Below are 22,666 nucleotides of genomic sequence, written 5' to 3'. Positions count from 1 at the left end.
AAAAGGAATTCAACATTATTCACCCTAACTTCAGAGAGTGCCAAAAAGAAACCAATGCTTTTCACCCTAACTTCAGCGAGTGCCAAAAGGAATGCAAGGTTTTTCACCCTAACTTCAGCGAGTGCCAAAATGAGTGCAAGGTTTTTCACCCTAACTTCAAAGAGTGCCAAAACCAATGCAATGATTTTCTGTTTCTTTTTTAAAAAAATATATTCCATTGACCTTCCACAGAGAGGAAGGAAGAGAGTTAGAGAGTTAGAAACATCGATGAGAGAGAAACATCAATCAGCTGCCTCCTGCACATCTCCCACTGGGGATGTGCCCGCAACCCAGGCACATGCCCTTGACCGGAATTGAACCTGGGACCTTTCAGTCCGCAGGCCAAAGCTCTATCCACCGAGCCAAACCGGTTTCGGCCAATGCAATGATTTTCATCCTAACTTCAGAAAGTGCCAAAAGAATGCAATGTTTTCATCCTAACATCAGAGAGTGCCAAAATGAATTCTGTTTTTTTTTTTAAAAAAAAATATATTTCATTGATTTTTTACAGAGAGGAAGGGAGAGGGATAGAGAGTTAGAAACATTGATGAGAGAGAAACATCGATCAGCTGCCTCCTGTACACTTCCTACTGGGGATGTGCCCGCAACCAAGGTACATGCCCTTGACTGGAATCGAACCTGGGACCCTTCAGTCCTCAGGCCGAGGCTCTATCCACTGAGCCAAACCGGTTAGGGCTGAATTCTGTTTTTTATCCTAACTCCAGAAAGTGTCAAAATGAATGCAATGTTTTTCAACCTAACTTCATAGAGTGTCAAAAGGAAAACAATGTTTTGGGTTGTTTTCTTTTTTTGAGGAATTTTATTAGTATGGAATAGAAAGTATATCAAACAGAATTTAATAAAACATTTCATAAAGCAAAGGCACAAAGTCATCAGAAGAGTCCCCGTCCGTCCCGATTTCTACTGCAATAACACGGCTCAGGGACACAGTTTGGCCTCAGGGCCACAGGCACTGCTGACAAACTGCAGACCTCACAGGGGGCCCTGGCCCAGGTTCCCCAAGGCAGTCAGGGGCACCGCTGGTAGAGCTTCATTACATAGCTTGCTATTTCCATTAGACCTGAAGGCCACAATTGCAACTAAGTTTCCAATACAATGGATTGACCCTTACAAAAAGAAATCTACTTCCTTCGCCCATTCTATAAGGACCAAGTACAGTTTCATCTAAAAGTTCCAATTGACATCTCACACGTCCCCCAGTGAAAAGTGCAGTAACTGGGACCCCGTGTCAGCAAGCCTTGTTGGACTTGCCACCATCTGAACACACAGCAGCGGGGGGGCTCTGGTCCACCAGAAACAGCTGCACCCGGTGGTGTCCCCTTCCCAGCTCCATAGTCTCAGCCAGGAGGCCTGGAGGCCTGGAGGCCAAGGAGCAAGTCTTGGCTGACAAGGGGCGTCTCACTGGCCGTCGCTCTCTTCAGAGGAAGAGGAAAGCTGAAGGTCCTCTTGGAGGACAGCCCATGGGCCCTGTGACGGAGTCCCTCTGACTTGTCTGAGGTGAGGAGGGCTCTGAACAGCAGACCCAGGCTTCTCAGCAGGGGGCATGGAGGGAGTTGTCACCAGCCTGCAGCTCCACTGGCCTCCATGGAATCTCTTAAATGCCATTCTGATGGGCTGGTATGGAATCCGGGGACTTGGTGGGACCTGGCAGGGCTGCAGGGTCTTGGCAAGAGGGCCCACGTGCGGAGGCTGGAGGTCTGCTGTGTGCGTGCTCTTCTGGGGGGACAGGCAGGGCCTGATTCTGCGTTTCTTTCTGGCCTTCTGGCAGAGCTGGATGGATGTCTGGGCCGCTCTCTTGCCTGGTGCCTTGGTGCTGAGATTGGAGTCCTGGCACCCACTCTGTGCAGCAGGATGTGGCATGCTGGGCGAGTTTCCATCAGGGAACCTGGCTTGTTCCTGAGACATCAGGGTGTGGCCCAGGCCATGGGTGCTGGAGCCAGACTGGGGCTTGCTGCGTGTCTGCTGGACACTGTGGGTGGCATCCTGGACAAAGCGTGTGCATGCTGGCGGAGGGGTGTCAGTGACAGGAACTGACTGCCCAGGATTTAGCCCAGAAGCTGAGCAGGCGCTCCCCTCAGCTTTTGTGCAAGGAGGCGCTGGGGATGTCACCTCAGGTTTCCTGGCAGGTGACCCAGGGCTGAGACAGGGGTCTTGCACAGGCTTCCTCTTGCTCGTGGGGATGGGCATGGGCCGGGTGGGACGACGCCTGAGATACACCTCCTCTGGTGTGCGAGACTTTCGTGCCGCCCGGGCCCTCTGCGTCTGCTTCCCTTTCTGGACCTTCCAGGGTCTGCAGGGGCCCCGTTCTGGGTGATGATCCGCCATTGGCCACACCTCCTAAGACCTTCAGGTCTTTCCTTCTGGGCTGTGGCCTCCTGAAACTCCTGCTGTGACCGGGTTGGCTGGGGCTCAGATCTCAGACCTGATGGAGAACCAGGGCACTGACTGCAGAGCTGGAGCACTCTCAGGAAAGAAATGCTGTTCACCCTCACTTCAGCGAGAGCTAAAAAGAAACCAATGCAATGCTTTTCACCCTAACTTCAGCCAGTGCCAAAAGGAATGCAACATTACTCACCCTAACTTCAGCCAGTGCCAAAAAGAAAGCAATGCTATGCTTTTCACCCTACCTTCAGTGAGTGCCAAAAGGAATGCAACATTACTCACCCTAACTTCAGCCAGTGCCAAAAAAAAACCAAGGCTTTTCTTCCTAACTTCAGGGAGTGCCAAAAAGGAATTCAACATTATTCACCCTAACTTCAGAGAGTGCCAAAAGTAAACCAATGTTTTTAATCCTAACTTCAGAGAGTGCCAAAAAGAAACCAATGCTTTTCACCCTAACTTCAGCGAGTGCCAAAAGGAAACCAAGGCTTTTCTTTCTAACTTGAGCGAGTGCCAAAAGGAATGCAAGGTTTTTCAACCTAACTTCAGCGAGTGCCAAAATGAGTGCAATGTTTTTCACCCTAACTTCAGAGAGTGCCAAAAGGAAACCAAACCAATGTTTTTCTTCCTAACTTCAGCGAGTGCCAAAAAGAAAGCAATGCTATGCTTTTCACCCTACCTTCAGTGAGTGCCAAAAGGAATGCAACATTATTCACCCTAACTTCAGCCAGTGCCAAAAAAAAAACCAAGGCTTTTCTTCCTAACTTCAGGGAGTGCCAAAAAGGAATTCAACATTATTCACCCTAACTTCAGAGAGTGCCAAAAAGAAACCAATGCTTTTCACCCTAACTTCAGCGAGTGCCAAAAGGAATGCAAGGTTTTTCACCCTAACTTCAGCGAGTGCCAAAATGAGTGCAAGGTTTTTCACCCTAACTTCAGCGAGTGCCAAAATGAGTGCAAGGTTTTTCACCCTAACTTCAAAGAGTGCCAAAACCAATGCAATGATTTTCTGTTTCTTTTTTTAAAAAATATATTCCATTGACCTTCCACAGAGAGGAAGGAAGAGAGTTAGAGAGTTAGAAACATCGATGAGAGAGAAACATCAATCAGCTGCCTCCTGCACATCTCCCACTGGGGATGTGCCCGCAACCCAGGCACATGCCCTTGACCGGAATTGAACCTGGGACCTTTCAGTCCGCAGGCCAAAGCTCTATCCACCGAGCCAAACCGGTTTCGGCCAATGCAATGATTTTCATCCTAACTTCAGAAAGTGCCAAAAGAATGCAATGTTTTCATCCTAACATCAGAGAGTGCCAAAATGAATTCTGTTTTTTTTTTTTAAAAAAAAATATATTTCATTGATTTTTTACAGAGAGGAAGGGAGAGGGATAGAGAGTTAGAAACATTGATGAGAGAGAAACATCGATCAGCTGCCTCCTGTACACTTCCTACTGGGGATGTGCCCGCAACCAAGGTACATGCCCTTGACTGGAATCGAACCTGGGACCCTTCAGTCCTCAGGCCGAGGCTCTATCCACTGAGCCAAACCGGTTAGGGCTGAATTCTGTTTTTTATCCTAACTCCAGAAAGTGTCAAAATGAATGCAATGTTTTTCAACCTAACTTCATAGAGTGTCAAAAGGAAAACAATGTTTTGGGTTGTTTTTTTTTTTTTTGCAGAATTTTATTAGTATGGAATAGAAAGTATATCAAACAGAATTTAATAAAACATTTCATAAAGCAAAGGCACAAAGTCATCAGAAGAGTCCCCGTCCGTCCCGATTTCTACTGCAATAACACGGCTCAGGGACACAGTTTGGCCTCAGGGCCACAGGCACTGCTGACAAACTGCAGACCTCACAGGGGGCCCTGGCCCAGGTTCCCCAAGGCAGTCAGGGGCACCGCTGGTAGAGCTTCATTACATAGCTTGCTATTTCCATTAGACCTGAAGGCCACAATTGCAACTAAGTTTCCAATACAATGGATTGACCCTTACAAAAAGAAATCTACTTCCTTCGCCCATTCTATAAGGACCAAGTACAGTTTCATCTAAAAGTTCCAATTGACATCTCACACGTCCCCCAGTGAAAAGTGCAGTAACTGGGACCCCGTGTCAGCAAGCCTTGTTGGACTTGCCACCATCTGAACACACAGCAGCGGGGGGGCTCTGGTCCACCAGAAACAGCTGCACCCGGTGGTGTCTCCTTCCCAGCTCCATAGTCTCAGCCAGGAGGCCTGGAGGCCTGGAGGCCAAGGAACAAGTCTTGGCTGACAAGGGGCGTCTCACTGGCCGTCGCTCTCTTCAGAGGAAGAGGAAAGCTGAAGGTCCTCTTGGAGGACAGCCCATGGGCCCTGTGACGGAGTCCCTCTGACTTGTCTGAGGTGAGGAGGGCTCTGAACAGCAGACCCAGGCTTCTCAGCAGGGGGCATGGAGGGAGTTGTCACCAGCCTGCAGCTCCACTGGCCTCCATGGAATCTCTTAAATGCCATTCTGATGGGCTGGTATGGAATCCGGGGACTTGGTGGGACCTGGCAGGGCTGCAGGGTCTTGGCAAGAGGGCCCACGTGCGGAGGCTGGAGGTCTGCTGTGTGCGTGCTCTTCTGGGGGGACAGGCAGGGCCTGATTCTGCGTTTCTTTCTGGCCTTCTGGCAGAGCTGGATGGATGTCTGGGCCGCTCTCTTGCCTGGTGCCTTGGTGCTGAGATTGGAGTCCTGGCACCCACTCTGTGCAGCAGGATGTGGCATGCTGGGCGAGTTTCCATCAGGGAACCTGGCTTGTTCCTGAGACATCAGGGTGTGGCCCAGGCCATGGGTGCTGGAGCCAGACTGGGGCTTGCTGCGTGTCTGCTGGACACTGTGGGTGGCATCCTGGACAAAGCGTGTGCATGCTGGCGGAGGGGTGTCAGTGACAGGAACTGACTGCCCAGGATTTAGCCCAGAAGCTGAGCAGGCGCTCCCCTCAGCTTTTGTGCAAGGAGGCGCTGGGGATGTCACCTCAGGTTTCCTGGCAGGTGACCCAGGGCTGAGACAGGGGTCTTGCACAGGCTTCCTCTTGCTCGTGGGGATGGGCATGGGCCGGGTGGGACGACGCCTGAGATACACCTCCTCTGGTGTGCGAGACTTTCGTGCCGCCCGGGCCCTCTGCGTCTGCTTCCCTTTCTGGACCTTCCAGGGTCTGCAGGGGCCCCGTTCTGGGTGATGATCCGCCATTGGCCACACCTCCTAAGACCTTCAGGTCTTTCCTTCTGGGCTGTGGCCTCCTGAAACTCCTGCTGTGACCGGGTTGGCTGGGGCTCAGATCTCAGACCTGGTGGAGAACCAGGGCACTGACTGCAGAGCTGGAGCACTCTCAGGAAAGAAATGCTGTTCACCCTCACTTCAGCGAGAGCTAAAAAGAAACCAATGCAATGCTTTTCACCCTAACTTCAGCCAGTGCCAAAAGGAATGCAACATTACTCACCCTAACTTCAGCCAGTGCCAAAAAAAAACCAAGGCTTTTCTTCCTAACTTCAGGGAGTGCCAAAAAGGAATTCAACATTATTCACCCTAACTTCAGAGAGTGCCAAAAGTAAACCAATGTTTTTAATCCTAACTTCAGAGAGTGCCAAAAAGAAACCAATGCTTTTCACCCTAACTTCAGCGAGTGCCAAAAGGAAACCAAGGCTTTTCTTTCTAACTTGAGCGAGTGCCAAAAGGAATGCAAGGTTTTTCAACCTAACTTCAGCGAGTGCCAAAATGAGTGCAATGTTTTTCACCCTAACTTCAGAGAGTGCCAAAAGGAAACCAAACCAATGTTTTTCTTCCTAACTTCAGCGAGTGCCAAAAAGAAAGCAATGCTATGCTTTTCACCCTACCTTCAGTGAGTGCCAAAAGGAATGCAACATTATTCACCCTAACTTCAGCCAGTGCCAAAAAAAAACCAAGGCTTTTCTTCCTAACTTCAGGGAGTGCCAAAAAGGAATTCAACATTATTCACCCTAACTTCAGAGAGTGCCAAAAAGAAACCAATGCTTTTCACCCTAACTTCAGCGAGTGCCAAAAGGAATGCAAGGTTTTTCACCCTAACTTCAGCGAGTGCCAAAATGAGTGCAAGGTTTTTCACCCTAACTTCAGCGAGTGCCAAAATGAGTGCAAGGTTTTTCACCCTAACTTCAAAGAGTGCCAAAACCAATGCAATGATTTTCTGTTTCTTTTTTTAAAAAATATATTCCATTGACCTTCCACAGAGAGGAAGGAAGAGAGTTAGAGAGTTAGAAACATCGATGAGAGAGAAACATCAATCAGCTGCCTCCTGCACATCTCCCACTGGGGATGTGCCCGCAACCCAGGCACATGCCCTTGACCGGAATTGAACCTGGGACCTTTCAGTCCGCAGGCCAAAGCTCTATCCACCGAGCCAAACCGGTTTCGGCCAATGCAATGATTTTCATCCTAACTTCAGAAAGTGCCAAAAGAATGCAATGTTTTCATCCTAACATCAGAGAGTGCCAAAATGAATTCTGTTTTTTTTTTTAAAAAAAAATATATTTCATTGATTTTTTACAGAGAGGAAGGGAGAGGGATAGAGAGTTAGAAACATTGATGAGAGAGAAACATCGATCAGCTGCCTCCTGTACACTTCCTACTGGGGATGTGCCCGCAACCAAGGTACATGCCCTTGACTGGAATCGAACCTGGGACCCTTCAGTCCTCAGGCCGAGGCTCTATCCACTGAGCCAAACCGGTTAGGGCTGAATTCTGTTTTTTATCCTAACTCCAGAAAGTGTCAAAATGAATGCAATGTTTTTCAACCTAACTTCATAGAGTGTCAAAAGGAAAACAATGTTTTGGGTTGTTTTTTTTTTTTTTGCAGAATTTTATTAGTATGGAATAGAAAGTATATCAAACAGAATTTAATAAAACATTTCATAAAGCAAAGGCACAAAGTCATCAGAAGAGTCCCCGTCCGTCCCGATTTCTACTGCAATAACACGGCTCAGGGACACAGTTTGGCCTCAGGGCCACAGGCACTGCTGACAAACTGCAGACCTCACAGGGGGCCCTGGCCCAGGTTCCCCAAGGCAGTCAGGGGCACCGCTGGTAGAGCTTCATTACATAGCTTGCTATTTCCATTAGACCTGAAGGCCACAATTGCAACTAAGTTTCCAATACAATGGATTGACCCTTACAAAAAGAAATCTACTTCCTTCGCCCATTCTATAAGGACCAAGTACAGTTTCATCTAAAAGTTCCATTTGACATCTCACACGTCCCCCAGTGAAAAGTGCAGTAACTGGGACCCCGTGTCAGCAAGCCTTGTTGGACTTGCCACCATCTGAACACACAGCAGCGGGGGGCTCTGGTCCACCAGAAACAGCTGTACCCGGTGGTGTCCCCTTCCCAGCTCCATAGTCTCAGCCAGGAGGCCTGGAGGCCAAGGAACAAGTCTTGGCTGACAAGGGGTGTCTCACTGGCCGCTCTCTTCAGAGGAAGAGGAAAGCTGAAGGTCCTCTTGGAGGACAGCCCATGGGCCCTGTGACGGAGTCCCTCTGACTTGTCTGAGGTGAGGAGGGCTCTGAACAGCAGACCCAGGCTTCTCAGCAGTGGGGATGGAGGGAGCTGTCACCAGCCTGCAGCTCCACTGGCCTCCATGGAATCTCTTAAATGCCATTCTGATGGGCTGGTATGGAATCCAGGGACTTGGTGGGACCTGGCAGGGCTGCAGGGTCTTGGCAAGAGGGCCCATGTGTGGAGGCTGGAGGTCTGCTGTGTGCGTGCTCTTCTGGGGGGACAGGCAGGGCCTGATTCTGCGTTTCTTTCTGGCCTTCTGGCAGAGCTGGATGGATGTCTGGGCCGCTCTCTTGCCTGGTGCCTTGGTGCTGAGATTGGAGTCCTGGCACCCACTCTGTGCAGCAGGATGTGGCATGCTGGGCGAGTTTCCATCAGGGAACCTGGCTTGTTCCAGAGACAACAGGGTGTGGCCCAGGCCATGGGTGCTGGAGCCAGAATGGGGCTTGCTGTGCGTCTGCTGGACACTGTGGGTGGCATCCTGGACAAAGCGTGTGCATGGTGGCGGAGGGGTGTCAGTGACAGGAACTGACTGCCCAGGATTTAGCCCAGATGGTGAGCAGGCGCTCCCCTCAGCTTTTTTGCAAGGAGGCGCTGGGGATGTCACCTCAGGTTTCCTGGCAGGTGACCCAGGGCTGAGACAGGGGTCTTGCACACGCTTCCTCTTGCTCATGGGAATGGGCATCGGCCAGGTGGGACAACGCCTGAGATACACCTCCTGTGGTGTGCGAGACTTTCGTGCCGCCCGGGCCCTCTGCGTCTGCTTCCCTTTCTGGACCTTCCAGGGTCTGCAGGGGCCCCGTTCTGGGTGATGATCCGCCATTGGCTACACCTCCTAAGACCTTCAGGTCTTTCCTCCTGGGCTGTGGCCTCGTGAAACTCCTGCTGTGACCGGGTTGGCTGGGGCTCAGATCTCAGACCTGGTGGAGAACCAGGGCACTGACTGCAGAGCTGGAGCACTCTCAGGAAAGAAATGCTGTTCACCCTCACTTCAGCGAGAGCTAAAAAGAAACCAATGCAATGCTTTTCACCCTAACTTCAGCGAGTGCCAAAAGGAAAGAAACGCAATGCTTTTCACCCTAACTTTAGCGAGTGCCAAAAAGAAACCAATGCTTTTCATCCTAACTTCAGCGAGTGCCAAAAGAAATGCAACATTTTTCACCCTAACTTCAGCGAGTGCCAAAAGGAAACCAATGCTTTTCACCCTAACTTCAGAGAGTGCCAAAATGAGTGCAATGTTTTTCATCCTAACTTAGGAGAGTGCCAAAACCAATGCAATGTGTTTTATCCTAACTTCAGATTGCCAAATGTATGCAATGCTTTTCATCCTAACTTAAGAGATTGCCGAAAAGCAAGCAATGTTTTTCATCCTAAGATCAAAGATTGCCAAAATGAATTCTGTTTTTTTATCCTAACTCCAGAAAGTGCCAAAATGAATGCAATGTTTTTCACCCTAACTTCATAGAGTGTCAAAAGGAAAACAATGCTTTTCACCCTAACTTCAGCGAGTGCCAAAAGGAATGCAATGTTTTTCATCCTAACTTCAGAGAGTGCCAAATGTATGCAATGTTTTTCAACCTAACATCAGAGAGTGGCAAAATGAATTCTATTTTTATCCTAACTCCAGAAAGTGCCAAAATGAATGCAAAGTTTTTCAACCTAACTTCAGAGTGTGCCAAAATGAATCCAATGTTTTTCATCTTAACATCAGAGAGAGCCAAAATGAATGCAATGTTTTTATCCTAACTTCAGAGAGTGCTAAAATGAATGCAATGCTTTTCATCCTTACTCCTGAAAGTGTACCATAATGAATGATATGTTTTTCATCCTAACTCCAGAAACTGTTCCATAATGAATGCTATGTTTTTCATTCTAACTTCAGAAGGTGTGCCATAATGAACGCAATGTTGTTCATCCTAACTCCAGAAACGGTGCCATAATGTATGCTATCTTTTTCATTCTAACTCCAGAAGGTGCCATATTGAATGCTATGGTTTTTATCCTAACTCCTGGAAGCTTGCCATAATGAATGCTATGTTTTTCATCCTAACTCCAGAAAATGCCAAAATGAATGCAATGTTTTTCACCCTAAGGTCAGAGAGTGCCGAAATGAAAGCAATGTTTTTCATCCTAACTTCAGAAAGTGCCAAAATGAATGCATTGTTTTTCATCCTAACTTAAGAGATTGCCACAGGTCCAGCAGTACATCAGAAAGATCATACACCATGACCAAGTAGGATTTATCCCAGGGATGCAAGGATGGTACAATATCTGAAAATTTAATAAACATAATACATCACATAAACAAATTGAAAGAAAAAACCACATGGTCATATCAATTGATGCAGAAAAAGCATTTGACAAAATCCAACACCCATTTTTGATAAAAACTCTCAGCATGGTGGGAGTAGAAAGATCATACCTCAACATAATAAAAGCCATATATGACAAGCCCACAGCCAACATCATACTCAATGGACAAAAACTAACACCATTTCCCCTAACAACAGGAACAAGACAGGGATGCCCACTCTCACCACTTCTGTTCAACACAGTACTGGAAGTACTAGCCATTGCAATTAGACAAGAAGAAGAAATAAAAGGCATCCAAATTGGAAAAGAAGAAGTAAAACTGTCCTTATTCACAGATGACATGATATTATACATACAAAACCCTAAAGACTCCATTAAAAAACTACTAGACTTAATACATGAATTTGGCAATGTAGCAGGATACAAAATTAACCCCAAGAAATCTATGGCATTTCTATACACCAATAGTGAACTTTCAGAAAGAGAGACTAAAAAAAATCCCATTTACCATTACACCAAAAAAATTAAGCTACCTAGGAATAAACTTAACTAAAGAGGTAAAAGACCTCTACTCAGAAAACTACAGGACGTTGAAAAAAGAGATAGAGGAAGACATAAACAGATGGAAGAACATACCATGTTCATGGATTGGTAGAATCAACATCATTAAAATGTCCATACTACCCAAAGCAATCTATAAATTCAACGCACTTCCCATTAAAATACCAATGGCATATTTCACAGATCTAGAACGAACTCTCCAAAAATTCATCTGGAATAAAAAAAAGACCCCAAATAGCTGCAGCGATCCTGAGAAAGAACAAAGTAGGTGGGATCTCAATACTAGATATCAAGCTGTATTACAAAGCCACTGTTCTCAAAACTGCCTGGTACTGGCACAAGAACAGACATATAGATCAATGGAATAGAATAGAGAGCCCAGAAATCGGCCCGAACCAATATGCTCAATTAATATTTGACAAAGGAAGCAAGAACATACAATGGAGTCAAGATAGTCTCTTCAATAAATGGTGTTGGGAAAATTGGACAAATACATGCAAGAAAATGAAACTAGACCATCAACTTACACCATACACAAAAATAACTCAAAATGGATAAAGGACTTAAATGTACGACGGGAAACCATAAAAATTCTAGAAGAATCCAAAGGCAACAAAATCTCAGACATATGCCAAAGCAATTTCTTCACTGATACAGCTCCTAGGGCACTTGAAACTAAAGAGAAAATGAACAAATGGGACTACATCAAAATAAAAAGCTTCTGCACAGCAAAAGAAACCATCAACAAAACAACAAGAAAACCCACTGAGTGGGAAAACATATTTGCCAACATCATATCTGATAAGGGCCTAATCTCCCAAATTTATAGGGAACTCATACAACTTAACAAAAAGAAGATAAACAATCCAATCAAAAAATGGGCAAAGGATCTAAATAGACACCTTTCAAAAGAGGACATTCAGAAAGCCAAGAGACATATGAAAACATGCTCAAAGTCACTAATCATCCGAGAGGTGCAAATCAAAACAACAATGAGGTACCATCTCACACCTGTCAGAATGGCTATCATCAACAAATCAACAAACGACAAGTGCTGGAGAGGATGTGGAGAAAAAGGAACACTTGTGCACTGCTGGAGGGAATGCAGACTGGTGCAGCCACTATGGAAGACAGTATGGAGTTTCCTCAAAAAACTAAAAATGGAACTCCCATTTGACCCTGTGATCCCACTTCTAGGAATATATCCCAAGAAACCAGAAACACCAATCAGAAAGGATATGTGCACCCGTATGTTCATAGCAGCACAATTCACCATAGCTAAGATCTGGAAACAGCCTAAGTGCCCATCAGCAGATGAATGGATTAGAAAACTGTGGTACATCTACACTATGGAATACTATGCTGCTGTAAAAAAGAAGGAACTCTTACCATTTGCAACGGCATGGATGGAACTGGAGAGCATTATGCTAAGTGAAATAAGCCAGTCAATGAAGGAAAAATACCACATGATCTCACTCATTCATGGATAATAAAGACCATTAGAAACTTTTGAACAATAATAGATACAGAGGCAGAGCTGCCTCAAACTGATTGTCAAACTGCAGCGGGAAGGCCAGGGAGGGTTGGGGGGCAGGACATAAGACACTGCGGGGTAAGGGGGCCAGGGGATTGTCAAGGGCGGGGAAGAAAAAAAAGGACACATATGTAATACCCTTTGTAATACTTTAAGCAATAAAAAAAAAAGAAAGAAGAAGAAGAAAAAAAGAAATTCGGGAACCTGACAATCCCCTCTGACATAATAGGATTCCCTTTTCCACCTCACCTCCTGGCTGATCCCAGTGGTGTGAAGATCTCTGGGAGTGTCTGAGGTAGGTCCTGGCATAGGGGCTGGACCTCAGGGCTTAAGAGTCACTGGTTCCTGGGAAATGCCCACAGAGCCAGCCTTCCCTCACCCCCACTGCCTACCAGTGCTTCCTCACACACGCTGCTCCAGGTCACAGACACACTGCCTCTCATCTTCCTTACCCCAGACCCGCATCAGCCCGTGGGCAGCAGCTGCTTAGCGCTGAAAGGGAGGAAAGATGAGACAGAGGCTCCATCAGGGCTGTGGCTGTAAAGTATCTGGGGATGGAGAAGTTTCATGAATCTTGAAGGACCATCCCCCACTCCATTCATCATCTCCAAACAAAAGTTCTGACCCAGAGGCTCACTTTCTCCGTAGGGTCAGCTGGAAGAAACCAGGATTGAAATCCCAGCATCCTTAGCTCAAGGCACCTGTCACCAGAGAATCCCAGACTCCTTCTCTCCTAGACCCCAGGGGTCCCACCCACACAACTCACCTATCTCTCCCCACCAGTGTCAGCTCTCTGAGCCAACCACGGCCTCTGAGATAGACGCCAAGGTTCCCTTCCCTAAGTGGTAAAGAGAGGGATGAGCATCCTGCTTGACATGTGTGGCTGCTTCCAGGCTGGCCAACCTCCCCCACCAGAATACAGCTGAGCTCCGGGGATGAAGCAAAGGGGAGTCCCTGAAGTTCAAAACAGACGTCACCAAGTCCATGCACCCAAACTCATGCTCTCCACCCCCAGGAAAGGCCTCACTTGGCACCAGGACCTCTCAGTGTCCTCAGTAATAAAACAATAAAAACAACGGCAACAACAAACTTCATATCATGAAGGAGTGAAGGAGTGAAGCAGTGAATCTAGTTTCTAAGCCAATGGCTTGCTAAAAATAGCAAATTAGAAGAAGGAAAGAATGTTGTTAGAATTATGCAAACTAAAGGGACAAGCAAGGAGGAAAAGAGGAAAGAAAAAAAAATACTTCAAAAGAGATCTGCTCTTCCCTGCTCCTGGCCTCTTCCCTTCCTGAATTATCAAATCTTCAAGCCTTGAGGGGCAGACAGAGCAAAATAGACATCTGCAGGTGGCGAGGGGAGATGCAGGGCTGAGGGGTGTGTCAGAGCTCCGCAGGGTGAGGAGGGCTTCATGGAAGGGAGGAAGATGGCAGGGAGGTAGGAAACTGGTGACACCAGGTATTGATCAAATTATTTCTTGTATTAGGATAATGAGAGTTAGGTTTCTTGGTGTCAGCGAGGCACAAATAGGGGAAGGGAGAAGACTCCGGTGACTTTAATGGTGCTGAGATGGAATTGGAGGTATATCAAAATGGATGTATGATTTTCAATAAGTGTATAGCTAGATATAGAAATATGTATGTGCACACATGTGTGTATATGTCCATATAGTTCCCTCAGAGGAACTATAAGAAGAAGTTTAAGATAATGTGGAGAAAAGGCTGAGGTACTGTTCTAGAATAATGGAGACTAAAGAGACCTAACAGCTGAGTGAAATGTGTGGCTCTGAAATGGATCCATTTGCTGAAAAGGACATTTTGTGTTAACCAGCAAAACTTGAACAGTGCTTGAGGTTTCCATGGCAATTCCCTGATTTTGATGGCTGTGCTGTAGTTCTATAGGAGAACGGTCTTAATAGAGAGGAAGTACGGCGTAGGAGGGATCATTTGGGAATGGAGGCCCAGAGACAGTGCCATAGTTACCATGGTGCAAGCTGAGAGCCAGACTTGGGAAGCTTGAGACCCACTCTTCCATACATAGTTATTGCTGCTCATTGGGTCTTCAGGACCCCCTTTCAGAGCGACCCCTCAATGAAGGGCGACCCCTCAATGAAGGGCAACCCCTCAATGAAGAGGTAAGGGTCTTAGTCACCTCAAAAAGATGAAGGTGGAGGACTAGGGACTGGGGCAGGTATTATGAGAAAGACCAGGAGGTGCATGGGAAAGGCTAGCCTCACATGAATGGGTTACAAGGCTTTGAAAATTGCAGCCTAGCCCCATTCCAGAGAGCCAGCCTTCTTTCCAACTTCAGTTCCTGAGGCCTCAACATGGAAAGAAAAATACAGATCAATTGCATATAATAAATGAATAGATTCTGTTCTACCTTGATTCGTTACCGATCACTGCCACATTGCCGTAGGAAACCCCATGTCTTTTTATCTTACTGACCATCAGAGAGAACCAGCAGTAAGGAACTGGCCCCGTCTCACCTCCTCAAGAGATTTAAAACAACAAATGGTTTCTGTGGGCCAGGAGTTTGGGCTCAGGTTAACGAGGCTCCTCTGGTTGTGATCAGGTGTCACCAGGGGGAGGGTCCACTCCGAAGGTCACTGTCATACTTGTTGGCAGGCTTCCGGTCCTCCCTGGCTGTTGGCCAGAGACATCAATTCTTTGACATTTGGGTAAAACCTTAGGCATCGTACAACTTGGCAGTTGGCATCAACAGGTCAAGCAACTAAGGGAGTGACAGAGGACACCCACGTGGAAGCTGCAGTCTTTGTAATGTGATTTGGAAGTAGCATTTCTGCCACATTCTATTTACTAAAAGGGAGTCACGAATCTAGTGCACACTAAGGGGCAGGGATTGCACAAAGGCATGACTCCCGGGAGGTAGGAATCATTGGGGCCATCTTGGAGGTTGCTTCCCACACACCCAGAAAACTGTTGTTGACCATGCACATGCCTTGTGAACTGTCTCTGCCTGTCACATGTAACCTTCCCTAATTTCCACCCTATTTTCAGGGTGTGGCTACCTAAGGTGGTGGCAGCATTTTTCTGGGGTAATAACCCCAAAGAGTTGTGAGGAAAGGCTTGGCAAGGGTGAGGAGGTGAGGATGTGAAAAAAAGTCAGAGGCAGACAAGAGCAGAGCACGGAGAACGGCTTCCGGAGCCTTCATCCTCACACTTATTGGTCACTTTGTACCAGTAGTTGCTCACATTTTCCAAGAAGTTGGGTACAAGGAACTAGATTCTCAGAAATAAGCAGATGTGAAAGTGTTTGCAACCTAGAAACCGTGAGCGTTTTCAGCACCCTGGACAGTATATATTTAAAAGTAAGAATATCACGGTATTTATTTTCCTACAGGTAATTTTTCTATTTCTTCAACATTTACTCCTCAAAATTAAAAGAACAAAAAAAATTCCCAAAGCATAGAATGAGATCACTTGGCTCTTTCTCTTTTATCCTCTCCCAGTTCGAAAGGCTTGCTTCTCTTCATGGCCAGCGTCCTCTTGGATCTGAGGTAGGCACAACACATTCAAGCCTCAGCACAAATCTTTGTAAAGTCAGGAACTCTTTGGGTACCAAGAAGTTCCCTGCAGATTTTCTTCCAGCCCACCCATGCCGACCTCTTTGTGCCACTCTTTTCCCCTCTCCCAATCACTTCTTCTCTCTGGGCTTCAGTTTCTTCATCTGTAAAATGAGCGGATAGGATAAAATGGTCTTCAGGGCCCCTTCCAGAGCAACCCCGTGATGAATATGATTCTCCTATGTGTAGGGGGCACACTATGAGCACGGGTTCACGCCTGCATTAAAACTGGCCTTTCCTGCAGTTTGGATGTCATTTGACTCTATTGTCTCCTTCATCTAATGAGCCTCTCTAGGCTCTAGATGTTGGAAAAGTAAACACCACATTTCCTACTTTCCCTTGCATATGAGGTTCTGCCATTTAGCCTTGAGAGCGGAGACCACCTCTGTCTTGTTCACTGCTGTATTAGCACAAAATCTAGCACTTGGAAGGTGTTCAATAAGTGATTTTGAATGAATGAAGTCACTCAGTATATCATAAGGAAGCTGAGGAATGTCACAGCCAACAGAACCTGGAAGAGGTGAGGAAGGGTTCTGATCTAGAGCCTCCAGAGGGAGTGCAGCTCTGCCCACACCTTGATGTCAGACTTCTGGTCTCCAGGACTGTGAGCGAATGAAGTTCTGTTGTTTTAAGTCACCCAATATAGGGGAATTTATTATGACAGCCCTAGGAAACCAACGTAACTCCCAAAGCCCTACACTTCCTGCTAAGCTGGGAATTCCTTGGTTCTCCTGCCATTCCTGACACACTCCACAGCTGTATGCCGGGGGGTGATGAGGTAGAAAAGGAGCAGGATACAAGCACCCTTTCTTTTCAGGAAGGGGGATTGTGGGGGTAGTGCGGAGTTATTGTCAACATTTCAAAAAGTCAAACAGAAGTCATACTTTTTCTTACACCCAATAAGTAGTTACCTTGGCCTGAGGTAACTACTGTCACCCCATTAACTTGATGTAACCCCTGACCAAAGCAAAGAAACTCAGCAGGCCACCCAGTCAACTGGCCAAGGGTTCTCCTCCCTGCAGAAGCAGATGTCACAGAATCACAGGATTCTAGAGCTGGAAGGAACCTCAGAGTTTTGAGAAGTTTCACACGTTGATGACTCTTGTTATGACAGATACTGCATTGATTATCTATTGCTGTATAACAAATTATCCCCAAATTTAGCAACTAAAAACAACAAGTATTTATTATGTCAGAAATCTGAGAGTTTCTGAGAGTCAGAAATCCAGGAGCAACTTAGCTGGCGATGCTGGCTCGGTGTCTCTCATGGGAGTGTAGTCAAGTTATCCTCCAGGGCTGTGGACGTCTGAAGGCCTGACTGGAACTAGAGGACCCACTGCCAACATGACTGCTGTCAGAAAGCCTCAGCTCCTCTTTGGCTGTTGGTTGAAGGCCTCAGTTCCTCCCCATGTGGGCTTCTCCACAGGGCTGACCACGACCACCTGCTGGCTTTCCCCAGAGTGAGTGATTGGGGTGGGGGAGCAGAGAAGGAGAGAAGCTGTAGTGTTTTTTGTTTGTTTGTTTTACTTTTCGAGACTGTTTATTAGGTAAGCATTTTACATATCTTACTTTTATGGGTAATGGTGGAGCTGGGGAGTATTGCGCCTTCTCCAAGCTGCAGGTGAGAACCACGATAGTGTGGCTCTTTCCAAGGCCATGGCTCTTGCAGCCTGCAGATGTCAGCCCTCACGTCTTCCTATGCTTGTGGACCGGTTTGGTGAGCAACTGGGGTCAGGATTCCATCTGATGGCTTCATGGATTGGATCAATGAGGATAACCTCAAAGAATCTGTACATGGAATCTTCACCAACCTAGTAAGAATTCAGGACTCTCAGAGCCCCACAGTGGCACCCAGTTTGCTCCTCCGCAACAGACTAAAGACTTCGAGCAAACTTTAGCTGGTTACCACCATGATGGACAGGATTGTCTTAGGTCTCACCCTTAGAAGCTGGGTATTTGCAACCATAGCACACATGAATCTGATATCCTATATAATAAAAGACTAATATGCAAATCGATCAAACAGTGGAACGACCAGTTGCTATGATGCACACTGACCACTAGGGGGCAGACACTCAATGCAGGAGCTGCCTGCCCCCTGGTGGTCAGTGCGCTTCTACAGAGGGAGCACTGCTCAGCCAGAAGCTGGTTCATGGGCTGCAAGTGCAGTGGCGGTGGCAGGAGCCTCTCCTGCCTCTGCAGATGCGCTAAGGATGTCCGACTGAAGGCTTAGGCCTGCTCCCTGCGGGCCTAAGCCTTCATCCAGACATCCCCTGAGGGCTCCTGGACTGCAAGAGGGTGCAGGCTGGGCTGAGGGACCCCCCTACCCCCACAAGTGCACAAATATCATGCACTGGGCCTCTAGTATGACATAACCTTGGTTGGCCTCGTATCCCAGCCTGTGTGCTTTATCAGGCTGGGTGGAGGCTGTGTAGCACAGAAAGCTGGCAGTACTTCTAGGAGTGCACCCTGAGAAGAAAATGCATCACAGGGTACTGCTTCCTCCACAGCTCCTGGACGTCCTCATAAACTTCATCTTGCTTATGATGGCTGGAGCCAGACGGAAAGGGGAGAAGCTGCAGTTTCTTTTTGAAAAAACAGCTTTATTGAGACATACTTCACATACCATACCCTCCGCCATTTCAAGGGCACAATTCAGTGGCTTTTGGTATATTCACAGAATTGTACAGTCACTACCACATCCTTTAGCTGTAACCCCACAGTCATCCTGGACACCAACCCTCACACATCTCTGGTAGGGTTATTACCCGGCAGGAGAGGGTGAAGGGGGATAAATGGTGATGGAAAGAGGCATGAGTTGGGCTGGTGAACACACGATACAATATGCAGATGATGTATTATAGATTTACACCTTAATCCTATGTAATTTTATTAACCAGTGTAACCCAAATAAATTCAACAAAAAAGGAACGCAATACTGACACATGCTACATGCACGAACCTTGAAAACATCATGCTGAATGAAAGAAGTCAGACACAGAGGACCACAGGCTATGTGATTCCATTTATAGGAAATGTCCAGATTAGGTCATCTAGAGAAATGGGAAGTATATTAGCGGTTGCTAGGGCTAGGAGGATAGGGAGTTTACTGGGTAAACTTTCAGAGGGATTTGCATTTTGAAAAAGTTAAGTGAAGTTTAACTTCTTCAAGGAGAGGCCTGAGTCTTTTTTTTAAATACATATTTTTTGTTGATTTCAGAGAGGAAGGGAGAAGAGAGAGAGATAGAAACTCAATGATGAGAGAGAATCATTGATTGGCTGCTTCCTGCATACTCCCCACTGGGGATCAAGCCTGCAACCCAGGTAGTTCCCTTGATCGGAATTGAACCTGGGACCTTTCAGTCCACAAACCGACACTATCTGCTGAACCAAGCCAGCTAGGGTAGGAAGGGCCTGACTCTTGAGCATCCCCAGGACATGGTGCAACTGAGAGGCAGTCAGGAGACATTCTGAACAGGAGGACTGTGGAACCTAGTGGGCCCATCAGGCTCAGTCCTTCCCTGGTCTTCAATTAATTGTCCAAGTCCACTAATGGGTCACCAACCCAAGAGGACTAGGTAGGGACAAGGTGAAGAAGGCATTGATGATGGATTAAGGAATTGCACCAATTCCTCAGATGTTAGATTTAGATGATGTGGCTGTTTCTGTAACCCTGTTATAAAAGTAGTTGGGCTGGCCCTGGCCAGTGTGGCTCAATTGGTTGAATATTGTCCCATGCACCCAAAGGTCTTCAGTTCGATTTCCAGTCAGGGCACATGTCCAGGTTATGGATTCATTCCCCAGTCAGGGCATATGTGGGAGGCAACCAATCGATGTTTCTCTATCACATCAATGTCTCTCTTTCTCCCTCTCTCTTTCTCTCTCTCTGAAATCAATAAAAACATATTTTTTAAAGAGTTGGGCTGGAACTTCAAGATCATGTGTTTGGGTGATAAGAGGTTTAATCCCTTTGAGAGTTCTGGAGACCTGGCAGGAGCTCACCAGGACATCAACTCTCACACATCTCTGGTAAGGACTCGAGAACACTTGCTCTTTGCACTTAGTGCAGTAAAGTCTTACCACCGAGACTCCATCTTCACCAAGATTCTGGCCTTGGTTTTTGAGCAACGACCTTCGGGCCATCCTGATTCTGCCACTTACTGCCCGACAAAGGGTCCGCTACAGCACTAGATCATTTCATTCATTTTGAAAATTATTATTGAATATCTACCACGTGCCAGGCACTGTTGTAGACACTTTCCCACCTTTTCCAGTATTCAAAAATGTCCTATGTACAGAAAAGTACATAAAGCCTGTGTGTGCATCTTAAAGAACAAAAGGCAAGATTCCTGTGACCACCACCCAGGGGAAGAAATGTTCCCAGAGCCGTCTTGGCAGTTCACACCTGCTTCTTCTTTCCTGGGGCTATAACACTATCCCGACATTTGTGGTAATTTATTGCTTGACTTTATAGCTTCTCATCTACATATAGATTTCTAAGCGATATAGTGTGATGTCTGCTGGGTTTTAGATCTTATAGATATGGAATTGGACTGTATGTTTTCTCTCTCGTTTTGTTTGTGATACAACGTTTGTAAAGTTTATCTCTGTAGCTGCACATGGTTGTAATCATTCATTTTTGCTGCGTAGCATGACGTTGTTTGAAATGCCATTCATTTATACACCCATTTAACTGCCGATGAACATTCTTTTCAGCTCTTGGCCACTAGGACCAATGCGTCTAGGGCTAGGCTCACTCGGTGCTCACATAGAGGCACCTGAAATTTCCACACTGTGGGAATCGCTGCTTTTGAGAATTACCAAGACTGTCCTCAGTTGTGTAGTGGGACTCCCCCGACTGTTACAAGGGTCAGCTGAAGCTAAGGGGGAGTAGGACTGGCCCAGGGTCACTCAGGCAGCTGGTGGCAGAACTGAGCCCATAATCGCGGTCTCTTCTGAATGTAGACTTGGCAGAGGCAGCACTAGAGCAAGATGAGAGGGGCACTAGCCTCTGGTGCAAAATGTAAGGGGACACGGAACCATTTGGCACCCAAGACAGATCATACGTGAGTGCCACTTTTAACCAGTTACCTACAGCCTGTGCCAGCCGCCTGTTTGGGGGTGAGGCGAGTGGAGGAGGGCCGTGAAAATATGAGGTCGAATGTTTTTATTTTAAAATTTGATATTTTATTCATCATCGATTTTTCCCATTAAATTTTTGGTTGTGTGTGTGTGTTTTTTAAGATTGCACTTAAATGTTGTTTATCTTGATTGCTGCTTGGGGCGCCCCCTTAAATTCTGTGCTAGAGGCCAGTGCCTCCCTCGCTTCACCATAATCCCAGCCCTACCACCTCCTCCTTCCTCAACCTCTTCGCCTTAACCCTCCAGCGCCTTCCAGCCGGCCCCTCGCTGCCTCCAGCCACTAGGGCGCGCTGTCGTCCTGCCCCGCGCCTCACCCCGGAGAGGAGCGCAGCGGGAGCGGAGGGGTGGGGCGCGCTGGGGAACGGTGGGGCATGGAGCACCCTCGGGCCGAGGCTGGGTGAGAAGGCGGGGCCCCGGCATCCCGGACTGGGAGGCGGGGTTAGCGCACAGACTCGTAGGCGGCTTTCGGAGCGGAGCAGGGCACGGAGGCTGCCTGCCCGGGGGCCTCAGGGGCGCCCATTTCCCGGAGCAGAGCGCCTCTGAGCCGCTGCGTTCCCTGGGGTGGGGGGTGGGGGCCTTCTCAGGGTTGGGGCCTCTGCAACACCACCCCATGGCCCTTCAGGAGAGTGGGGTGCGCCCCCAGGCGTCGGGCTCGGCATCTCACTGGGTCAAAGCCAGCCCAGGACAGCAGCCTGGACACACCCCTTTGCCCTTGTAGTGGTGACCTCATGGCCCCCCCTCCCCCGCCCCCCCAGCACGTGGTGCTACCAAAGGTGGGAGGACTGTTCACGCCGTTAGCTTTCCTCTGAGAAAGCAGTCCATCTGCTCCAGCTTCTCGGTGTCAACCCACGGTCATTGGTGCCAATTCAAGGCCCACAGGAATCCCCAATTTGGGGTGCAATGAAGAAGGAAGCTTTATTCGGCCCGAACAGCTCAGCTGTGGTACAGCAGCGGGTGAGAACAGCACAGCTGTGGACAGCTCAGAGTCGCCTTAGCTGTGAGGCCGAGAGGTGACGCTGGGGTGAGGCAGCCCCGCCCCGCCCTGCCCAGAGGTCCATGTCCTATGGTGAGGGAAAGGGGGGGTCCGCTCCAGCCAGAAAAAGCACAGGACTCAGTAGGAAGGGGAATTCTTTGCTCTCTGAGCCAGAGGGGAGCTGACTTATAGAGACAGAAGTGTGTCCTGGTGGCCCCTTCCCCCATGGTCCACATGTAAACAAAAAACTTTACATCCGTGCAGTTTGGTCCAAAAGGCTTCGTCCTGCTCTGGTTGGCTGGGGAAGATGCTAATATGGATGTAGTTGCACAGTTCCAGTTGGTCAGGGAAGCCTCAGCCCAGGGTTGGAATACAATTCCAGAAACCCCTTATAAGCGCCGGCCCAGGTGTTGGGATAGGCCCAGGAAGGTAGTTCAAGGAGGCAGGCAGCTTGGGCTTGTCCTGAAGCTGGTTCGTGTGAAAGGCCCTGTTTCCTGTGGGCTCTAGACCCTGCTTTGAACTTGAGCCCAGTGAGCCGCCGCGAGGAGTCTACGTAGTCGGCCTCTTCTTTC

General features: G+C 47.7%; 2 protein-coding genes and 1 pseudogene across 2 annotated transcripts; all 3 read right to left on the bottom strand.

Moving 5' to 3' along the window:
• Positions 1-1,458: 1,458 nt before the first annotated feature.
• LOC139009551 (putative protein FAM90A26) lies at positions 1,459-2,385 on the bottom strand. Its single transcript, XM_070413810.1, has one exon. The coding sequence runs from the start codon at positions 2,383-2,385 to the stop codon at positions 1,459-1,461; it is 927 nt and encodes a 308-aa protein (XP_070269911.1).
• Positions 2,386-4,721: 2,336 nt separating this feature from the next.
• On the bottom strand, positions 4,722-5,648 carry LOC139009550 (putative protein FAM90A26). The gene has a single exon (XM_070413809.1). The coding sequence runs from the start codon at positions 5,646-5,648 to the stop codon at positions 4,722-4,724; it is 927 nt and encodes a 308-aa protein (XP_070269910.1).
• Positions 5,649-16,050: 10,402 nt separating this feature from the next.
• LOC139009548 (large ribosomal subunit protein eL15-like) lies at positions 16,051-20,073 on the bottom strand (annotated as a pseudogene).
• Positions 20,074-22,666: the final 2,593 nt, after the last annotated feature.

Source organism: Myotis yumanensis, unplaced genomic scaffold (assembly GCF_028538775.1).
Source record: "Myotis yumanensis isolate MYYU_CA2020_CCGP unplaced genomic scaffold, mMyoYum1.0.hap1 SCAF_4, whole genome shotgun sequence".
Taxonomy (NCBI): Eukaryota; Metazoa; Chordata; class Mammalia; order Chiroptera; family Vespertilionidae; genus Myotis; species Myotis yumanensis.
The sequence above is the reverse complement of the archived record's forward strand: the minus strand, read 5'-3'. Positions and strand labels throughout refer to the sequence as shown.